Source organism: Atractosteus spatula, chromosome 15 (genome assembly GCF_055471065.1).
Source record: "Atractosteus spatula isolate fAtrSpa1 chromosome 15, fAtrSpa1.hap1, whole genome shotgun sequence".
NCBI lineage: Eukaryota > Metazoa > Chordata > Actinopteri > Semionotiformes > Lepisosteidae > Atractosteus > Atractosteus spatula.
In genome coordinates, this window is record NC_142720.1 from 9,284,670 (window position 1) to 9,305,446 (window position 20,777).

The 20,777-nt window shown below is 41.9% G+C and overlaps 2 protein-coding genes across 10 annotated transcripts in view; one reads left to right on the forward strand and one right to left on the reverse strand.

Moving 5' to 3' along the window:
• The window catches only part of LOC148819972 (phosphofurin acidic cluster sorting protein 2-like), an 87,679-nt gene extending 73,900 nt beyond the window's left edge, over window positions 1-13,779 (forward strand). For all 8 annotated transcript variants that reach the window (XM_088933823.1, XM_088933825.1, XM_088933824.1 and 5 more), the window contains 7 exons: window positions 439-541; window positions 4,270-4,312; window positions 4,728-4,770; window positions 6,303-6,441; window positions 7,037-7,260; window positions 7,990-8,103; window positions 9,215-13,779. In XM_088933823.1, coding sequence (XP_088789949.1) covers window positions 439-541; window positions 4,270-4,312; window positions 4,728-4,770; window positions 6,303-6,441; window positions 7,037-7,260; window positions 7,990-8,103; window positions 9,215-9,330 — 782 coding nt within the window. In that variant the 3' untranslated portion in view covers window positions 9,331-13,779. The remainder of the gene's footprint in view (window positions 1-438; window positions 542-4,269; window positions 4,313-4,727; window positions 4,771-6,302; window positions 6,442-7,036; window positions 7,261-7,989; window positions 8,104-9,214) is intronic.
• Window positions 13,780-13,959: 180 nt separating this feature from the next.
• On the reverse strand, window positions 13,960-20,694 carry mrpl2 (mitochondrial ribosomal protein L2). Of its 2 annotated transcripts, none has more exons than XM_088933833.1 (8): window positions 20,061-20,694; window positions 19,090-19,212; window positions 18,268-18,490; window positions 17,706-17,847; window positions 17,329-17,444; window positions 16,487-16,597; window positions 16,283-16,356; window positions 13,960-14,994 (listed from the first exon to the last, which is right to left on the reverse strand). In XM_088933833.1, exons 2-8 carry the CDS (start codon window positions 19,189-19,191, stop codon window positions 14,782-14,784), a joined length of 981 nt encoding a protein of 326 aa, XP_088789959.1. In that variant the 5' UTR covers window positions 19,192-19,212; window positions 20,061-20,694; the 3' UTR covers window positions 13,960-14,781. The 2 variants fall into 2 exon arrangements, with proteins under 2 accessions (XP_088789959.1, XP_088789958.1); XM_088933832.1 differs by having other exon boundaries at window positions 19,078-19,212; window positions 20,061-20,165.
• Between the last annotated feature and the right edge of the window lie 83 nt (window positions 20,695-20,777).

Here is a 20,777-nt window from a genome sequence, read left to right on the forward strand (position 1 = left end):
GGGCTTGGGCCCAGCGCCAAACTCTACAAAGTATCTATTTATATCTAATTTCTCGGTGCCTGAAGGGTGATGCACATTGGTGGTGGTGGAGGGTGCTATCCCCATTACATGTATAGCGCTTTGAGTGGAGTGTCCAGAAAAGTGCTATATTAGTGTAAGGAGCTATTATTATTATTATTATTATTATTATTATTATTATTATGCTGACCCATTCTGCTTTATGGAAACCATCTGTGCTGTGATTGTCAGCTACCACCCCCCCCGTCTGCAAGCAGAGGATGGTCTCTTGGCGTTTTGAAACAGATTTGTGCCTTCTTGTCTTCTTTTAACTCTGGCCCCCGTCTTGTCCGCGAGATGGCAGGCCACACGGGGGAGATGTGCAGGGAGTGATGCACGGTGTTGTGTTGCTGGACTGAAACCCGTGTTATTACTCTCTAGAAAGCATCGATGTGGCAGGACGCATCAGCCAGTACTTAGCTGGGGCTAACGTGTCCCATCAGTTCCCCATCTCGGAAGCCATGCTCACCTACAAGCAGAAGAGGTAAGGTGGTCGCCATGGTGATTGCGCATGTTCACAGCGAGAGCCTGCTGCGTCGTGGAGGATGACTCTGAGCTCGATTGCTTTGCCCTCGCCAGCCTCCCACTCAAAAACCCTTGGAGGGGGACAAATTCGTAGCTGCGTTTTATATCTTACGTCTTCTAATTTCTTCTGTGTCATCTGTACTGCAGCCCAACTGCCTTGTTGTTGTTGTTGACTCGTGTCTCGCTGTAGATGTATAACTCTAACTCTTTATCAAGTTTATCAAGTCCACAATGTGTATATATGTGTGTTTTTCTCATGGTAAATTAAGCAGCAGTTAAAAAATATCACATGATTTGGGATAAAGATGAGTTTTATTTTGTTTTCTGTAGCTCTTTTTTACCCCGCAAGCCTATGGAACTGAGTCTGATTTGCAAGGGTTTGTTACATGTGTCAAGAAGGTTACAAAAATAAAAACGTGATTAATGAGGAAAGCTTTCTAACGTTGCTGAGTAGTTAACTTAATCACCATTAACGTCATACCTTAACCACTTAATATGTTATGGAAGGCCAGCTTTAAACATTTTTCCAGTAGCATCAGGTGGATTTTTATGAAGAGACAATGGTATCTTTTTTTTTCCCCAATGAAAATGTATACTTTTTATCTAATTTACTCCATTCAAGAATTCAAGAACTTTTTTTTGTAAATCCTAAGTTATTTTTTAAGCTGACAATACAACAACTTTACAGCTTGATTTTTTTTCCCTTTTTTTGTTGTTGTTTGCATTCAAGGAAAAGAAGTTTGTATTTTGATTTTTATATCAGGTATCTCATTGTGATTTTCGTTTGAACCCCCCCCCTCGCCACCACCACTTCTTCTCCACAGCGTTCTCTTTTTTTTTTGACACTCGCTCTGCGGTGTGACCCCACCCTCTCGTGCGCTTTGGTTTGACTCCTGTGTGGATTTGTTTTGGGGGTGTTGTTCCAGCCGTGTGAGTGTGCCATGTTTTGCCTTGATATAGTGCCTGAGGTCACCGATGAAAACCCACGTTTCTGCCCCTCTGTCCCAATCAGTTTGATCCTTAGTTCCGATTGAAGGTCAGCTACGTAACTATTCAAAATTTGTGGTAGAAATCGGGATCCCTTCATTTTTACTCTTTTCCTTTATCAAAGCAGCTCGTAAGATAATTCATTCTCTATTCATTTTTTTTTCTCAGAAGTCCAAACGTTATTAAGTGTTGACCGATACTTAACTGACCCGACAATGGTAGATATTTTATTATAATATAATTTAAATGTGAGGCATAATAAGTACGCTCTTCAAAAATGTGGGGTTAATGCTGGGTAATATCAAACTGCCAATATTTGATTTAAAGAAAGTTTAGAATTGAAATAGTCTTCTGGTTTTTCCATATGTTGATTAGGTTAAATATACAGTATACTGAGCATCATAAGAAGTACAGTATATCACTACATGCATGTACATGTAATTGTTTTACTACAAATAACGTATATGATTTTTGGATATTTAGTAAACACTTCAGCGACTTGGATTGTTCCATTATTGAAAGAGTTGAAAGAGCACTGGTGATGACTTGTGATTTAGCTTGTTGAATGTCAAGCCTGGTGAAAATTAAGATGGAAAAACATAAAGCCCACAATATACCGGATGTATCATTAGAGCAACACTTTGGTGCCATTGGTACGTCGGAGCTCCAGCATTCGAGCCAGGTCCTCTAGAGCAATGGTTGCAGCTTTCGTGTAGACCACCCTGGTGGACATCAGCGAGTATGTGATTGTTGAGCATGGCGGCTCAATTCGTGGTCTGGGTCTCAGTGTCTGCTCATTACAGAATTCCATGTGCAGTGATTGATGGCATACAGACTGCACGGCGCTGAATTGATGAGATCTTGTAGACCTCCTTCATGTGGGCTCATCCTCACGTGACAATATTTCAGCAAGATAGTGCACCTCCTTAAGTAAGAGTGACTTGATGCAAGATGGGAATGCGACAGTGACACCCTGGGTGCCCTGTTCACCAGGCTTGAGCCCCCATTGAACATAGGAGAGATGAAACAACATCTAGGCATCGGGGGCTTATAGACCAGTGGACAGGTCTGGGGTCAATGAGAGAAATGGGACAGAATCCTACAGGATGACGAGTCCAGCTTGTACCAGCTGCATATACTCTACTAGCGGGTCCTTCTTACATCAGACCCACTGTTGTTCTAGCCTGTTGATGATTAATGTGAATAAATACAGTGAATATATGTATACCATGTCTGTTCAATAAAATGTCAGTGCACCCAAAAATAATATTCCTGATAATTTTGTGAATTTACTGCAGTTGTAAGTTCTTTTGGTGCTCAGTATATTATCACTAGCAAATACAGAGATATCAAACATCAAACTAGACAAGATGTTAAGTATCTATTAATGTTTTATGGACAGGATGGCTTTAAATGAGTGACTGTTGAGACTGTAATCATTTTGAGAACAACAGAGGTTGTGTTTGTAGAATCTAAGCTTGTTTAATCAGCTCAGGTTGTAAAGCTGTCTCGTTAGCGTCAGGCAAGTGAATTGAAGCCGTCTTATCCCTCAGAGTATTGGGAATGAAGATATTGGTGCTCAGCACATTCACAGCCTCGGTCTCCTCAGAGCAGTGCAGCACATCAATAGGAGCCAGAACTGCATGTTTTAAATCACATTGAAAAAAGTAGGAAAACCCACTGACTCCTTTCGAAAATTTGGTGATTTTCCATCCTTGATTTTGGGACAGTTTGCCTTCAGCTCCCTTCCCAAGTCTGTTATCCACACTCTTAAGATTGTGATGCAGCTTTTGAAGACTGCTGGCCTTATACACAGGAGGGGCAGACGGGCTGAACGTCAGATGGGTTAAAGACTGTACACAGCCCGTCTTTATTGTGTGCTGTGGGGAAAAAAAGGTGGTTAGCCTTTTTCTATACAAACGAGCAGGGCAATGATTTTAGCCTTAATCAGCAGACCTTGTCATCACCAAGCCGTTTGGTCCAAATGTGGACTCAATGGCTGCTTTCGGGTGCAAATGCTGTCCGTGGACTTTGGTCTCGGCACCAGAAAAAACACACTGAGACACTGGAGGGAAAAAGCAGCACAGCAAAAACCCGAATATCTGAAATTTAAAAGGCTTGACTGCTGTACACGTGTGTGAAGCTTGCCCACTGAGCCCTTGTTCTGATGGGCCCAGATATTTCAGCGTTGTGATTGGCCACCTCGTGTGCAGTTTAGTAGAGTGCGCAGTCAGAGCTGCCAGGAGTCTGGCCTAAGGCCAGTGCAGTGTGCTACTGTGGTCTTCTACCATATCAGCACAGGCGGGTCTTCCACACTAATGAGAAACAGCATGGCAATTCGTATCAAATGAAAATGGAAATGTGGTCAGATTGCCTTAGGTGTTCCTCCCATTTTCATTCTCTTACAACTCATTGCCTCACTGGTTGTAAGGACTGGTCCCAGTAAGTCATCTCATTGTGTTACCTGAATGTACAAGCTCATTTCACCGTTGTACATTCTGTCTGCGGAGATGACCGGTACGGATGTTTTTGCTTTAAAACATTGTGTTTATGGGACCACTGGGTGTCTGTGTAACAGCGGCTTCTGTTCAAGAAGTCATGTTGACTTCTCAATGTCAGGCTTGAAGTTTGTTTTTTTTTAAAAAAGGGTTTGATCTCATAAATGATTTCTAGAAAATGTTTGTTTTTTTCTGTTCCCAGCCCTGATGAGGATTCTTGTCAGAAATTCATCCCTTTTATCGGGGTAAGGCTGCTAAATTTCTCTGTGCTTATATTGCATGCAATTCTTGTCCAAAAGTAAACCTGAAATCTGGCATCTAGAGTTTACAGTCAGTTATTTGGCTTTGTGTCACCCTGAGAGATCACTAGAGGAGAAAAGTGTGGATCTTAAGATTATAAATCCAGCTGGTCTGTTTGGGATGTTGCTGGATTGGTGCAGCTAAATACAGCACCTGCTGGTTAAATACACCAATTCAACATAACTAGCTGGGCATAACCACAGAAGGGTCTGTATAAATTTCTAGAAAAGATCAGAAGGTCATGTGTTCTTGTAAACCACAAGAAATTGAAATTTTGTGCTGAATCAGGGAGACTTGTTAAAAATCCTACTGGTTTTGCCTTCCTGAGCTTTACTGTTTGTTTTTTTGTATTTTCCTCAGGTTGTCAAAGTGGGGATTGTGGAGCACAATCTTTCTGCATCAGGTATGTCTGTCGTCTTCCTCCTGTACCATAACAGACACACTTTGCTGACCAATTCTTTGGTCATTTTGTTAGAGATCAAGTACAGTTCTAATTTTCAGAAGGCAAGTCTTACTCCACTATTCCTAGAAGACCTGTTTTTTTCCACCTTTCCATATTGCTTTGTTAAATAATTGGTTAAATAATTACAGGTACTCATTGTACAGTCAATGGGAATTGAGTGTCACTTGACTTGATAAAATAAAGTAAGAAAAATGCACAATTGTAACAGTTCTAAGCAGGGTCTGGTGTGTTTTCATAGAGGAATCTACATTTCAGTGAGGTGAATGTTCATCTAAGGAAAAATCCTATATGTGTGTAAGAATATACAGCATTTGGGTTAATTTCTTTGAGTTGGTCAAAGGTTGAAACAAACCTGAAGAGACAAGGCTGTCCAAGAATTTGATAGTCCTGTCATAAGGTACTGTACCTGAAATGTTACTTCTGAATGAATTCATTGTTATCATCCAGATAACGTGCAGTGTGATAAAGCATGGTTTATAAATCAATCTAAAATCCACCGTGCTGTCTCAAATGATATGTTTTATAGCTTGAAAGAATTGCATCAGGTCATGCTGTTACTACAGCATTGTGAAGCAGCATTTATTCTGAGTTAATAAATACGTTTGGCTGTGAACAAAGCTGAGCAGTGTGCAGAGTTCCCGATCAATGTGAATTGTAAATCACTACGCCTGCAGTAAAACCTCCCACAATGAACTGAATGGGAGCCTCTTAAAATTGCCGTGCACCAGTGCTGTTTTAAAATGGCTTTCATAACGCAGCGGGTTCTTATGGGAACTGCCTATGACTTTGGCGATTCTGATCTTTCTTTTTAAATTGAAACAGGGAGAATGTTTTTTTTTTCTCTCCAAGTATAAGTGTTTCACAGTCACCGGCATTTATGTGGAGGAATGCATTTGTGGAATTGAATTTCACAGAGATGCTGTTTAACATTAGGAAAGTCACATCTGTTGTATTTTTTAAATGGAGAAGCCTTTATGAAACTTATTTTGACCCAGAGAGAGATTGTGACATCTTAAAGGGTAGATCAGCAATATTCTCCTGCTGTTTCCGTTTTGAGACTCGTTGTTAAGCGTGTTTAAGCAGCTCTGTCCTTGTGCAGGAAAGGGTATTTTAAGCTGCTCAGTGGACATGGTCCTGATTAAGCCATAATTTTGAAATGCAGGAGACTATCCAAAAAGAAAAAAAGGTAAGGGAGGACTCCAGAAAGGTTTTGTACTTCCTTAAGGTGCAAATGGGATTTCTGTTTGGTTCAGATGATAACTGTTTGTCAAACACCCTCAACACTCAGGCCTCCTGGAAGCAGATCTCTCAGTGATCTGGCGTGTGCTTTTCCACATCGAGGTGCTTTCGTCCTCCCACAGAAAACCGTGCTTTGCGCGGCTCGAGGATTAGACCCCCTGCGCAGCTTGTTGCGTGATCAGTAGAGCCGACGGGGTCCATATTGATCAGTTCCTCTTCCCCTCCTCCCCCAGTGGACTCCGACGACGCCACGGCCAGCAGCGGGAGCACGCTGGCGTCGCCGCCCGCCCCCACGAGCAGCTCGTACGGGAAGGAGATCGCCGGCACCCCTCCCCCCTCCCCGTCTGTCTCCAGCGCCCTCTCCGGAGCTGGGTACGTCTCTGCCCCCCGCAGTAGCCCGCTGGCACCCCCAGTAGCTGGGTACATGAGCACAGATGTGCATGTGCACCCGGGCAGACTGCTTCCTGAAAAAAGAGAAGGGTTTGGGTTGTATTCCTTTTTTTTTTTTTTGCTGATCCACCTGCCTTGTAAAGGATTTTAAGCTTATGCTGTTTCTTGAGTAAATGAAAATGAAGGGTGTCAGTTGTAGAGTTGTTGTTGTTTCCTGCTCTTTGGCTACATGCGTACCAATCCGGATCAAGCAATGAATAACTGTCTGTTCTCTCCATCATTGTGCGTTTGAGTACCTGCATTTTACCAGCTTATTTCTGTTTGTGGTGATTCTGGTGTTTAAAAACATCTGCTGCAAAAGAGCTAAAATTACGCTTGTTTCTGATGTATAGGAAATATTTAATATCTTCTAGTGATATTAAAGTAATAGGTACTGTATATTCATAGATGATAAGATCACTTTAAAGCTGAGAGTATTAACACAAAGCTCCTCAGTACACGTGACATCTTAAGGAGGGGTTGCCCTGCCTGTCCCACAATGCCTTGCTCTGTGCCCCGTGTCTGCTCTGGTGCGCAGCTCTCCGGCCTCAGGGGGCGAGGTGATGGGCCTGCAGGTGGACTACTGGACGTGGCAGGGTCCCGAGAAGAAGAAGGATGGGGAGAAGAGGGACGTAGGCATCAAGAACACCCTGAAGAGCAACTTCCGCTCCCTGCAGGTCAGCCGCCTCCCCGGCGGCGGGGAGCTCACCCCCCCGCCCACCATGTCCATGACCGTGGTCACCAAGGAGAAGAACAAGAAAGGTGAGCCGGGGTCCCAGCGCGCGCACGGAGCACTGCTGCTGTAATGACAGGGAGGGAGCCGTACCACCATGACTGGCTCGGGAGCCGAAACAGGCGCGCACCCTGTTCGTGACGTTTTGACGGTATCTCGATTCCCACAAAAAAAAAAACCACGTTTTAACAAACCATTTTCTGCTGGTGATTTAAAACCATCAGGCCTGTGAACATTTTCATGCAGTAATTGATTTTAAAAAATTAAACAATTTTACTTAGAATGATTTAAAATCTGTTTCCTACTGCCTGATACTTGATTTAAGGAGCTTTGAAATGCCAGACGTCCTGTCCAGCACAAGCCCGGAGCACGTTTTTATTTGAAAGTGTCTTTCAAGACTCGCTTTCCTGTGGTTCTGGACAGAGCCCCTGATTGTTATTTGAAAACCCCCTTGCGTACAGAAGCGCAGTCACCACCTCTGTCTGTCCAGTCGCGTTAGTGACTTTTAGCAGCAGCTGCCCTGGAATTGGGGCAATTTGTGCGAACGTCAGAGTGCTGGGTTTCGATTTTTGAAGCGAGTGTCGAGATGGAGCACAGTGCTTAACTGTACTTTGTGATCATCGACTGTCTCTCCTGGCGCTGGGAATATGTATTGATTTCTTCATTGCAATCTTTCACCCCACCTCACAAAAACCCATCTGGGGATTCGTAGGTGTTATGAGATATCATTCTGATCTTGTCATTTCTCCTGTGAACAGTGATTTTCCTCAGTAAGAAGCCCAAGGAGAAAGAACTGGACTCAAAAAGCCAGGTGATTGATGGGATCAGCAGGTTAATCTGCACTGCCAAACACCAGCACACCATGCTCCGAGGTAACCATGTGCAGAGACTTGACTTTTTCTCAAACCCCAAGACAGATATTTCCTTGGAAGCGCAATGGGCCCATCTTGTGGTTGAAAGAACTATTACAGGCAATCAACAGTATTTACAGAATTGTAAATGTATTTGTAATCTTCATTGCCTGTGAGATGTGTACCCATTTTCAGCTTTCCATGACTGTGTTACTTGGACTTTAAATTTATGGTGCTAACATTCAGGGTACCACATGGTCAATAGAAGGTTGATTTATGCCCGTTCTCCATCAACTTGAAGCTTAATAGCTTCATTAAACTATTTTATTTAGATAAAAAAAGCAAGTCAATTTCAAGTGATTGGCTAAGAAATAAACTCAGTTAACTGGTATTAGAAAAAGTTTGTTTTCCATTAACTACAGTAATTATCAGTCCAAAGACATGCATGTTCATTGTGTTGAGTCCAGTAGTTGTGCGTGGTCCTGCAGGTGTTATTTCTAAATTCAAATCTTTGTCAAAAGACCTAAAATAGACTATAATACTCAATAATAATTAGTCACCATTAAGAACAGAAACCAAAAGACTCTGCGAACAGCAGAGTTAATCCCACAGATCTGTAATTTTCACAGGCATGTTTCAGAAATGATATGTATAGCACTGGCATTAGAGTCTTGACAGTTCAGGCGTGCTTGTGAATCTCTTATGTCTATGGACAGAGTTCAAGTTCAAGATGAGTGGGAAAAGGGGTTGTTTATTCTAGTCAGTAGCAGGGAAAAATGCTTCCTAGAGAGAAAACTATTCAAGGTCCCCACCCCACCTCTCTTTTGTTATCCAGAGCTCCTAGCCTGCTAAGAGACGCAGGCTATGATGGGATAAAAATGTTCTTTCTGTGCTTTGGGAGATGAGCATATCAATATTTTGCAGACCTGTTTTGGGAAACCTCAATACCAGTACACAGGATTGGCTCATTCAAGCAAACCCCTTTATTTTTTTTCCGCCACAGGCCCAGGTACAATGACCCTCAAGCAAGGTGCCAGATATTGGTACCTTGAAGAGTTTTATGAACCCTGGACTGCTCACCCCTGGAGGGTTGGTGTAAACAGTCATGCGCGTGTTTCCCTTCTCTCCACAGTCTCCATCGATGGAGTGGAATGGAACGATGTCAAGTTTTTCCAGCTGGCTGCTCAATGGCCCACTCACGTCAAGCACTTCCCAGTCGGAATATTTGGATACATGAAGCCCATGTGACGTCTGTTGCCGTGACGAGGAAAAAAAAAACTTTTTAACACCGTTGTCTTTTAGAGAGAAGGAGATGAAAAAAATATGTTTTCCTGTGGAAATTTAGATTCTCAAGAGGTTGTTCTCAATATTTAATTTTTTATGTTTTTTTTTTTTATTTTTTACACCGAACAACGCTAACACTAACACTTTTTATTTCAGAATGGCTGCCAATCTGGAAAGTATTTCTGGGAAAAAAAAGCAACTACGGCAGCTTAGTTTGCACTTTTTTTCATTTTGTATTGTTTCTGTGAAAACGTGGATTATTGTTACTAAAGCAGCCTAAGGTGCGGTGTGTTTTTAGGGGGGCGGGGGATGTGTGATTTTCTTTTGGTGCAAAAAACAAAGTGCTGCTGTGAAACTAGCTAAGGAGTCCACTTCTGAAATTGTTCTTCTTTTTTTAAAGACTTACTGCCATTTTTACTAAGAGAACTTTTAGCGAGCAAACTCTTCTTTTATTTTTTAAAGCACACTGTGGATTTGGAAGCAAAAAATACAAACATCTGCCACGATAATATACAGAGACTTTGATGCCTGAAGATTAAAAATGGACCCCCCAGATTCTAACGGAGAGAACCTGGGGAAGCTTTTAAAAAGGGGATTGGGTTAGATTCTGCTGTGGGTTGTAGTGTAGTGGGCAGTCAGTGTTTGGCTATGAAAGCGGTTTTACAATGTTGCCAGCCATGCTGTAGGCAAAGCCTGTCATCCTCAGGAAGGAGCTGAATTGACAGTGGCACAGCTGGTGGCCATCACCGGCCTCGGAGACGAAAATCAACATTGTACAGTCTATGGGTTTTCACCATCTCCTTTAGATTTCAGTGCATTTTCTTTCGTTGTTTTTGGCCTGCAGCTAAACACCAAATGTAATAATCAATTTAGCTGTTTGCTAACTCAGACATGTTTGTAGGTGTGTGTAGCTCATTTCCTGGGAGCACTATTGCTTGTTTTTAACCACACGGGCTGGCAGAACCCAGACTCGGAGCAGAGAGACTGCTGGTCGTTTCAGAGAGGCAAGGCATCTCCCCGATCTTTCTGCTCTCCTTTGATGGTTTTCTTTGCATCCAGTTTGTGAGGTTTGAATGAATACTGTGATGGCCATTATTTTTTGGAGTGGGAGTAAAGTAATCCCTTGTTACACAAAATAGGACAGTACACCTGTACTCGATCAATAGAATGTGAGGCTGCATTGCGGTAAACCTCTCAGCACTTTGTGAAGTCTGTCCCACAGGTTCATGGGTTAATTAGGATTGCATTTCTTACACTACACCCATGGCAAACCACTCCAGTCAGCTACATGTGCACTTTATTATTGTTGTGTACCATGGGATAATAAATGACATTTATGTGCACTGGGAGAGGGGCATATAAACATCTTACAGACCTGTATTGGGAAACCTCAGACCCAGTACACAGGAGCAAGCAAACCCTTCCATTTTTTTTTTAAACTGGCTCAGCTACAATGACCCTGGAGCAAGGTGCCATACGTTGTTTTTTTCCTGTAAGAAACAAGACAGACTCCATATCTGTGTGGCCTTTGTGCATTGTGCAGACTGCATCATATGACCGTTTCTGCATGCTGAATGAATCTGGTTTACTATATTAGATGTAACACATAAATTGTGTTTCACAGCTGCCTGATCAATGACTAATCCCTAAACTGGTTTCTGTCACACTGATGTATGAAATATGTATGGAAGAAGGGGCTAAGGCTGATTCTTGATAAATGCATTGAATGTATCTGTTACCACGTTGTAAGTGGTAGCAAACACAGGCCAAAGACCGGATTCAGGAACTAGGTTTTGAAATGATTGATCTTTAGCGTCTGCTCGTTGAAGATACTAAACCGTGAGTTCTGAAGTAGCAGAGGCTCTTTCAGATTGGATTAAGACTAGATGCAGTTGCTGATCTCATACCTTTATGGGAAAAATGCATTTTAATTGAAAGATGGCATAGTTCATGTCTGTAAGCAGGTGTTTCGTTCATCTTCAGTAATACTGGCTCTAAGTGCTAGAGTGTAAAAGGAGATGCTACCATTCCCAACCCACACTGGAGAGAGAAAACTGCAAATCATTTGGCAAACCAACAGATTTGTAAAACTATCACAAATTAGGATATAAAAAAACAAGTCTGAACATTCCTTTAGAAGAGGCTTTTTGTAATACCAGCACTGGAAACTGAGGCGTGCTTTTCTTTTCTTCTCTGTGAACTGAGACTCAGGGGGGTCTCTTCTCAGTGCCCTCTGTGGCTCCATAATGAATCTTGCAGTGCAGTTTATCCATGTCAGTGCAGAAACCATGGAAACCATGTGATTCAGTGTTTAACATCTTAAAACCGTTACGTGAGCTGCTCTCGTTTTTTATTGTTAATAGGAAGGGTTCCAGGGGCAATTGAATGTTGCCTTGCACAGTGTGTTGAGTACGGTGAATCGGTGGATTTGTATCTGTACACTTTGCATTTTAAGAATTTCCCTTTAAATATCCGTTTTTGCATTACTACAGAGACGAGTAGAAGTGTTTGTGTGAAACAAATGAGTTCCCAGCTTCACCCAGGTTGCTTTGGTGGTATTGAGCTGAGGTGTTGTCTTAGACAAAGCTGCTTTCATGTTCTAGCAGGCTGTGAATCCAGGGATGAAAAAGCCCCAGAAGAGAGAGAAGTGTCAGAGTGTCAAACAGTACACTCCTGTGTGGTTTATCAGTGACCGTCACGGGGGCTCAGTATGAGGACTGGCAGTGACTGCACTCTGCAAAGCTCTGCGTTTTTCACCTCAGAACGTAGATTTCAAATATTAACGAAAAAGTAGGATGTTCGTAGGCAGAATTGTTTTTTGTAATTAAGCAGTTTTGGTTAGGTAGGGTGGAGTGGGGCATGAAAGCAATTACTTTAATCATTTCTGATTTTTCCAGATGCAAAGATCTGATGGTGTCAGGTGTATTTTCAAATTTTAAAAGAATGCACCTGCTTTAATGAAAGACAAAGGTTTAGCACAACAGCCTGGCCGTATGGTCAGTGTGTTATATATGATGGCACTGTTGCAGTTCCTGCTTGTGTGACGTTTTCTTATTGAAATTCATCTTTCTCAGATTAAAAGGGAGACTATACTTGACTGTGAGCACTAATTTTCTCATTTAAATCGTAACAGTTTGTCGCTTTTGCAAAACTTGGTCATTACGCATGCACAGTATCCCTTTTGGATGCAGGTTCGACTCTTTTACACTCTTAGTAACAAAACTGTCACGTGAAGACCTTCTCGTTAACACTGAACAAAAAAGCACATGGTTAAGCTTTTTTCCAAAGCTAAAAAATAAAAGCTTAGTCTGTTCCTGAGGTGGTAAAACCTTAAGAATTCAAGCTTATTTTTTTGTTTTAGGTGGCTTATCACTGTCACTGACTTCGTTGAGGGATAACAGCAGTATTAGAAGGTTTGTGTATTTTTGTGGTGCTGTTTTATAGCTTAGGGTTGTGAAGCCTTTTTCTACTCTACCCTTGTAGGATATCCATCACAAAATTAACACTTTAGTGATGAAATATGGGATGTTTTTTTTCAAAACACTTTTGGAGCACTCTGACCTTTTTTTTACACACTCTTTGAATCACTCCAAGTATTGTTTGGTTTCTTACATATTTTATGTGTTAATGTTCTAAAATAAGTCTGTCACAAATCTCAAAGCTTTTAGAATTCTACACAAAAGTCAAACAACCTTACTTCTTAGTTGGCTACAGCAAAGCTCAAACTATTGCTTTTTTAATGCATCAAAAATGTGTGCAGCCAAGTTTACAAGTTAACCAGTTCACGTCAGATACGCCTTATTCATCTTATAACCCAAGTTCCTTTTTAGAGGACTACTGTGCAATTTTGTTTGATTGAAAATGAGAGACCTGATAGCTCTGAAGAAAGGTGGCAGTTTTTTGTGATGCTGGGATTCTTTACAATGGATTGTTAATTTTACTTCAGTTTGTGTCATCTTTCCGTTCACAGGTATTTGGTTTTCGGACATCTGAGTTTAAAACAAGTTTTGGAATTGTTCTGGCGTTCTCTGTTCCTCTCACAGAACAGTCTATCTTACTCTGTCACATTCACTGTTGACAATTTAATTCTTTGGCTTTAAAGCACTAACTCTGAAGAATTGGAGGAGACAACCCTTTTGATTATAAAGGGCAATTTTAATGAAGCTGGATTATTGTAGTTTATTCTATTTAACTTTGGGCTTGTCTGCTCTTAATCTAGATAGCGGGCATCTTTGCACAAACTTTGTTTTAAATTATGACAGTATTTTTAAATTTACCACTAAATAAAACATGGTTTAATCTTTGCATGTTTTAAAAATAGATGTAAATATGTATTGTAATTTTATATTGTTTTGGTTTTTTCCATGCTTCCACAAGCAGCTGTGTTTATTAAAATATTTTTAACCTTCCTTATAAGTTGCTCTTAATTTTACTTTCTCTGACTTGCTCTTTCACCTCTTCTAGAAAGAGGATAAAAAGCATTTGCTTTAACATTTATTTTCTACATAAGGAGGTAGATACAGCAGGTCACAAAGGTATTCAACCCCTTCCAATTTCCTATTTTGTTGAATTGAACACATCAAATGTCTGCACTTTTATTTGAAGTGAATATTTTACTAGCAGCTTGAATCCTCAAACTGAACACATTTTTGGGTGAGGGAAAAAAAGTTAAGTCCACATGAACTTCCAAAGAGAAATCAATAAGATATGTTGATTGCATAAGTATTGACTTCCTTTGCTATAGCAGACCTAAACTAAACTTTTATTTTGCATGCAGAAAGTATAAAAGCTGACAAAGAGCAGTTGTATGGAAAAACACTTACTTAAAAATATATAAACTGCTCACTTACAATAGAAGTCTCCCAAAGCATTTCACAGGGTCACAGTTAGAATCACTGGAAACTGCCAACCACATTCAACTATTCAAACTTCAAACTACTGCAACTCGCTTATGTAGAGTGAAATGTTAAGGGTCAAAGCTGCTATAACACATTGGACGAATGTGCCAGTTTTAAATAATACCATTAACAGGTCATGTTGCATGTTTGAAGTGTGAAAGACCATTTGTTACCCTAGAATTCAAGCAGATGGGGAAAACGTGACTTTCATTTATAAAATAATGTGAAATACAGCTGTGCTGGGGAAATTAGAAGGCAGTTCCACTGTCTTACTGTGCCCTCTTACTGTATATTACATTATGTCCCAACATTGCTTTACAAACAAAGAGAGAAATGTAAAACAGTGTTGTCCCCCACGTGTGAGCATCAAGTTTAATAAGTACAGCTTCACTCAGAAAGTTACGAAAGTAGACACGGAAGTGCTAGAAGGATGTGCTCACTCTTGCAGCCCGGGCTCAACAGAGAGTGCAGTGGCACGCGCACGTGTCTTCTCCGGTCTTGCAGGGTGGGGGGGTGGCTAGGAGACCGCGGCCACAGGGGGCAGGTTGACGTAGCTCTTCATGGGGGGCAGGGGCTTGATCTTGCGCCCCGCCCAGCCCCCCTTCCTCTTCCACAGGCCGCTGGAGGGCCGGATGCCCAGCCAGCGGTTGCGCCCGGCCTTGCCGATGATGCGCTTGTTGTGATTGATGTTGGACACGCGCCCCACGGTGGCCATGCACGTCTCCAGGACCTGCGGGAGGACGGAGCACACCAGGAAGAGGAGCTGACTGGCCGGCGAAATGGAAACGTGTGTACACGCCATCTTTGATCCTTTCCCTTTCTTAGAAGGCCCCCTTATGAGGCCTTCTCCCCTCACGTCCAGGCAAAGCAATCAAATTGGAGAAATCTGTCTGTAATACTGCTACACCAAACAAACTAGGGCGCACACCATATACAGTAGGGGTAAAGAGAAAGCTTAGATGAAAAACACTAGGAGCAGTCGGTATACAAGTGCAAAGCACAGTTTCTATTATTACAGATATAATTACAGTTTTACTGTTTTTATACTTAAATGTCTTGAATTATCCTGAGTCTAGTAGGGAATTTTTATAAGGGTTATAGAGTAAAATTTGGCTTTACATGCTACTCAAAACTAACCCCTGCATAAGCTGCGAGTCGACTGTACTTAGGAAAAACATGTTGCAGGTTTATAGAGCAATTTTTCATTTAACACCAGTGTGGCGATTATCCACGCAATCAGGCTCACTTCAAACGCCGGTGTGGTACTCCGGTGTACTGAGACTGGGCACGATGGACATGAATGCACCTGCGGCCCAGCTGTCATTCAGGTGCAGGTTTTACAGTTTCGCTTACAGAAACTAACTTGAAACAAATTCGCCACATTTGCCATTGTCACCATGAGAACTCTGTCCATGCAAACTACGTGTGAAAAGCTCATAATGGGTAATTGAGCCAAATCTAAAACAATAGATAACATGCAAATGCATTACTTTATTGGCCTCTTCCATTTTCTTTTACCATGTAGCAATATCTTACATACTGTATATAAAGACAGTAAAAGCAATCCATGAACTGCATATTCAGAATGCCAGCTGTCTAGTGATGACTGAAGACAGCAGATGTCATTTGCTGCCAAGGCTGCAGACATTATTCTTGTGACAATTTGCTGAAGTCATGCAGGTACATCCCGATCTTTGGCTTCTTGATCTTTGGAATTTCTTGACAACACAACCAATGACTGAGGTTAAGAGGTTGTGTGTGTCAAGACACTGCAGGGTGACATTTATACTTAAATCTTGTTCTCTGCAGCAGGGCTACTCAACACAAAGCTCTACCAAGCTGCTCTATTATAACACATTAGCAACAAGCACCTTAATTAATAAATCGATCCTTCTAAGTAGTAATTACATGAGTGCAAGCTGTTTGGTCCACAATTCAGCAATGGAGTGGTTTAGCAGATCTACAATTTGAGTGATCCTCTTCTCCACCACGTATGACAATTAAAAATGTGTACCTACCTGGATTTGCCGTTTAGAAGGTAGCTGTACAATTGCAGTTCCATTCACCTTTCTCAGCAGAACTCCACATGTCCCTGCAAGAGCCACAGTCTGGGCTTTAACAACATTTAGACTGGTATTGACATCTCTCGTCTGTAAAGGACTAGCCTAAAAAGTCATGGACGCAAATTCTTTCCAACGTCTGGACTGGGCTGTGCTCTTTACCTGCAGCGCGGATGTACTGTGCTCCTTTGCCAGGGTAGATCTCCAGGTTGTTGACCAGTGTCCCCACAGGAAGGGCACCGAGAGCATATGAGTCACCCTCATTGGCTGAGACTAAGAAATCAAAACAGGGATATTAATGCTTGACAAGCCCTGGCTATACAGCAAGACCCAAGGAAGGTTAAAGAAACAGTAGTGGGAGAGGACACCAGTTACGCTACATATACCGCTTCATAAATGTATGAATAAAAAGTAATATATTGTGCATTCTTAGAGGTAAAAGTGTAAATCAATAAATAATGTTTTTAAGAATAAGCTGTTGTCACTATTGATCATGGGCTACAGGATTATTAATTGGTTCTGGACATTACACAAAGCTGGGAATCAGAACGTACTAAAGAGACTTCTAATTCACACATATGCAAAGAAAGTAATAGTGAACTGAATTGTAAAAGGTTTATGGGCATTTGTTTATACAGGACAAATGCTGCAATTACCAAAATTGAACACCAGGTGGCAGCTAAATTATCCAATACCTTCTTAAAGTGGCATTAACTGGTGCCAAGTAAAATAGGGAGCAAGTAAAGGCTAATTCCACACTGAAAAGTAAAAAAAACATAACATTCCCGCTGTTGAGTATGTAGAAGACTCTCTAGCCTAAACACTGTTGCCTCTTCTACTTTTCATCGCGGAATTAAACTTGACTTGTTCTTTTGCAGCCGAAGCATGCTCACGCAGCTCCCCACTCATAAGTCTTCTGGTAAAATATGATCTAGCAGAAATCCACTTCTACATAAAGTTGGCTTGGGTATTGGAAACGCCTTCAAGTGGCAAAAGTATCTCACCTGCCATCCTGCCAATGACGCCAGAGGTTTTGATGACGTCACCTGTCTGCATGTTCTCAGTGGCAATAATCCAGCGTTTTCGACTGCCCCCTGCCACCATAGCAATGTCTGCAGACCTGCAAATGGAAAAATGCACAACACATAGAACTGATGGTCCCCCAGTCATTATCATAACCTGTTTCACCAACAAACCAAAAAAGATGTTAAACACTGTAGACACTTTTTTCCTTCAGCTTTAAAAACATGTCTTTTCCCTTACAAAACCAATAATCCTGAGCTTCCTATCCCATACTGAACCTGTCCATTACATTTTAAAGGGAACACCCTCCCCAGAAATGGAAACATTAGAGGAGATCACTTCTGTCCCCCAATCTCACCTGCAGGGGTCGTATCGAACTTCGATCACCTTTTCCTCAAAGGTCTGACCTTCTTTCCCAGGTTCGAAGCGCAGACGCTGGAAATCCACAATGCGATAGCGCTGCTTGTGACCACCTCCAATCCCATGCCTCCGGATTTTCCCTGAGCAGAGAAGCATTTGGGTATCGTATTACAACAAATCTCATTTTTACAGCACCTTTCCTCATTTCTTTAAGGGTATTCATGAGAAACTGCCTTCACCATTTAGTTAAGGGAGCTCATCTCCTATGACAATGAGCAAATCTCCTATGCCCCTTGTGAAGCTCTAATCCTAAACGATATTCTCCAAACAAATTATGAAAGAGGAAGGTGTAGAGGGGAGGAATGGGCTGCCATTCTTCAGCTGCTACACGTTTTCTTTTTCCTGCCTTGCCAATTCCCTTTTAGTCAGCCAAACCTTTCTGATCTCCCAATATTCTCGTCAGAAAAGGAATATTGAATTTAGGCTCAGACCCCAGCAGGTACACTGGAACTCTGCAATGATCACATTGTCGGACCATCCGCGCGTGTGTCTTCACACACCTGTGTGGTCCCTGCCTCCAGTTTTCTTCATGCCAATGGGGCGGACGGTATACTTGGTTCTCTGTTTCCAGAGGGTCCTGTTCTGGGCCAGGGCAGCAGAGGTCTGGAGGCCTCGGCATGAGAACGCAGTGAGGGTCTGGACGGGCGGTCTAGGCAGAGCCAGCAGTGGTCTTGAGCAGGCTGGGCTGGAGCACAGACTCCACCCTGCAGCCTGTTTCACCACCTGGGAACGCAGTTCGCACAAGGAAAAAAAAGAAGTGCCATCACTCACTAATCTCTTTGGCTGACAGTTTACTCCAAAACAATGTATGTGAGAAATTATTGTGAAATACCTTGATCATGAATACAACAACAATGTTTCACCTGGGACTGACCCCACAACCTTCCAGTTACAAATACAGAACCCTAATCCTAGATTTTACCAGGCAGGCTGAGCAGAAGGCAGGGCGAACTGATTCAACTGAGATTTTTTAACAAGATTTTTTAACCAATCTGACTATTACCTTTTCTGGACGGTGTCTTGGTTCATTGCTGTTAAACCACAGAGTAGACAGGTCAACCGGGACAGTCCGTGGGCATTCTACCCAGACCAGTCAGACAGGCTCAGCTGGGTTTGGTGAGACAAGTGTCCCTCTTTTAACTTCCCTGACCCCCTATTGAATCCTGATCTATAACCACTGTCAATGAAAAATCAACTATCCGCCCCAAAGTTTATCAAGACTATGCACAGAGCATGCTGAAGGCGTTTCATCAGGACCACTGCGTTCCTACAATCCTGCTAGTTGCTCACTACTGAGTGCGAGTACTTACTGTAGAACTCACCTGCGAGGACAGCGAGATGGGTCTGCTGCTGTCAGCAGCCATGCTGCCGAGGGGTGAGAGAGCAAGGGAGCGCAGTGCCCGAGAGAGGGCCGACACCGCCATTCTGCGCCTCGCTGGCAGCCCCTTCGATAAGCCCAGACAAAACGGTCAGCGAGTGCACTTACAACCCTAGCTGTTCCAGAAGACAGCAAAAAATACAGAATACCGCAAAGTCCTAATTCGAAAGCAGGACGCACTATTAGTGCTTTACTGCAGTACCTTGGCCAATTTTGCCTGATAAGATAAGCAGTTACTGTTGTATTGGCGTGCCAACGTTATTAAATGAGAAATGCAAATGTGCATACATTCCTTTAATCCAAAATCGGTTCCATGTTTTATAGGTTTGCTTTATTGTAAGAGTTTTTCAAACCCACTCATCCTCGGCCACTGTCCAGTAGCCTCCAAAGGTCTCCACCTTTTTTTCCTGCTTCCCATTTAAAAGGATTAAAATGGGAACTAACAGAATAATTATCTTGTATCCTAATTGAAATCCTCATTGAGAAGAAAACAGAAAGATTCTTCCAAAAGAACTAGGTTCTAGATGTTATCCTTATACTATTCGGTATTTTGTGTGTAGTAGGGCGACAGTTTGGGATTCCGCTGTTCTTAATACGTATCCCGTATCAAGTGCTGCCTACATAATCTATCCCGCGTTGTTACGTCCTATCATATCATTCTGCGAAATATACTTTCTTGTCCAAGAACAAAAAAGATATTCCATTTGTTTTTGTAACTTGCACTAAAATAATTTTGGAGAAAATATCTGTACTATTCAGCATCAAGTTGACACTTAAAATTTCCGCTTCAGTCATATAAATGTATACTCCAATACATACGAATTTTACAGTTCAGGGAGCTGTAATAAAACAGGACGTCATTTCTTTACATTACATCACATATTTAAAAATGGACCAAATTGTGTTTTCTCTTACCTCCGTCTAATATCAGTCAATAGGTCAAGACGAAGATAGGTCAGAATATTATTTTAGCAGAACACACGCTTTGTCGCCCAGTGATGACGTTACCCTTCCTCGATGGCGTCATTTTTCCTAGTCTATGTCGATTAGCGAGTCGCCCTGTTTAGAGATTCAGGTAGGAAGATGGTCTGACGCTGTTACTCGTTGATTTTATAGCATTCAGTGAACAATAGACAGTATAGATATAACTGCCACGAATAAATACATTTTGTTATACCCCTTCCATCATTACAGTAATTTTTGCAGAGGATAAAATATATATGCTAAGAGTTTAGAATACAAATCACCGTTGTTCTGCAGTTCATAAGCACCTGGTTAGAAACAATTATTTCTGAGATCAGGGTATGACCTAGCGAGTATTATTGTCTGCAATTTCTCCTCATAATAATATTCAGGGTCAGGACATGTCTGACATTGAATCACATGACAACACACACCTACTAGGTTAATGTAACAACAAACAGCTTTTTTCATCTTTGCATTAACGATCTACTGCGCTGGCATCTTATTTTTAAAAAATATCCATTCAGTTTAACAGCTAGATCGGTCCTGCACCACTTTCCCAACGTGTCTGTTCCGACTGACAATGGGATGTTGTTGCCACAATGTTACAGCAGACGGCTCCGCCCGGTTCACACGGAAAAATCAAACGTCATTCATAAAGCTGCCGGG

What these genes read in the sequence shown, in the direction of transcription:
- mrpl2 (XM_088933832.1), bottom strand. Translation starts at nt 19,191, where the DNA reads ATGGCGGTGTCGGCCCTCTCTCGGGCACTGCGCTCCCTTGCTCTCTCA. An exon ending in TGGAGGCAGGGACCACACAG is followed by an intron (nt 17,848 to 18,267) that starts GTGTGTGAAGAC and finishes TTCTCTGCTCAG; the next exon opens with GGAAAATCCGGAGGCATGGG. An exon ending in GTTCGATACGACCCCTGCAG is followed by an intron (nt 17,445 to 17,705) that starts GTGAGATTGGGG and finishes TTCCATTTGCAG; the next exon opens with GTCTGCAGACATTGCTATGG.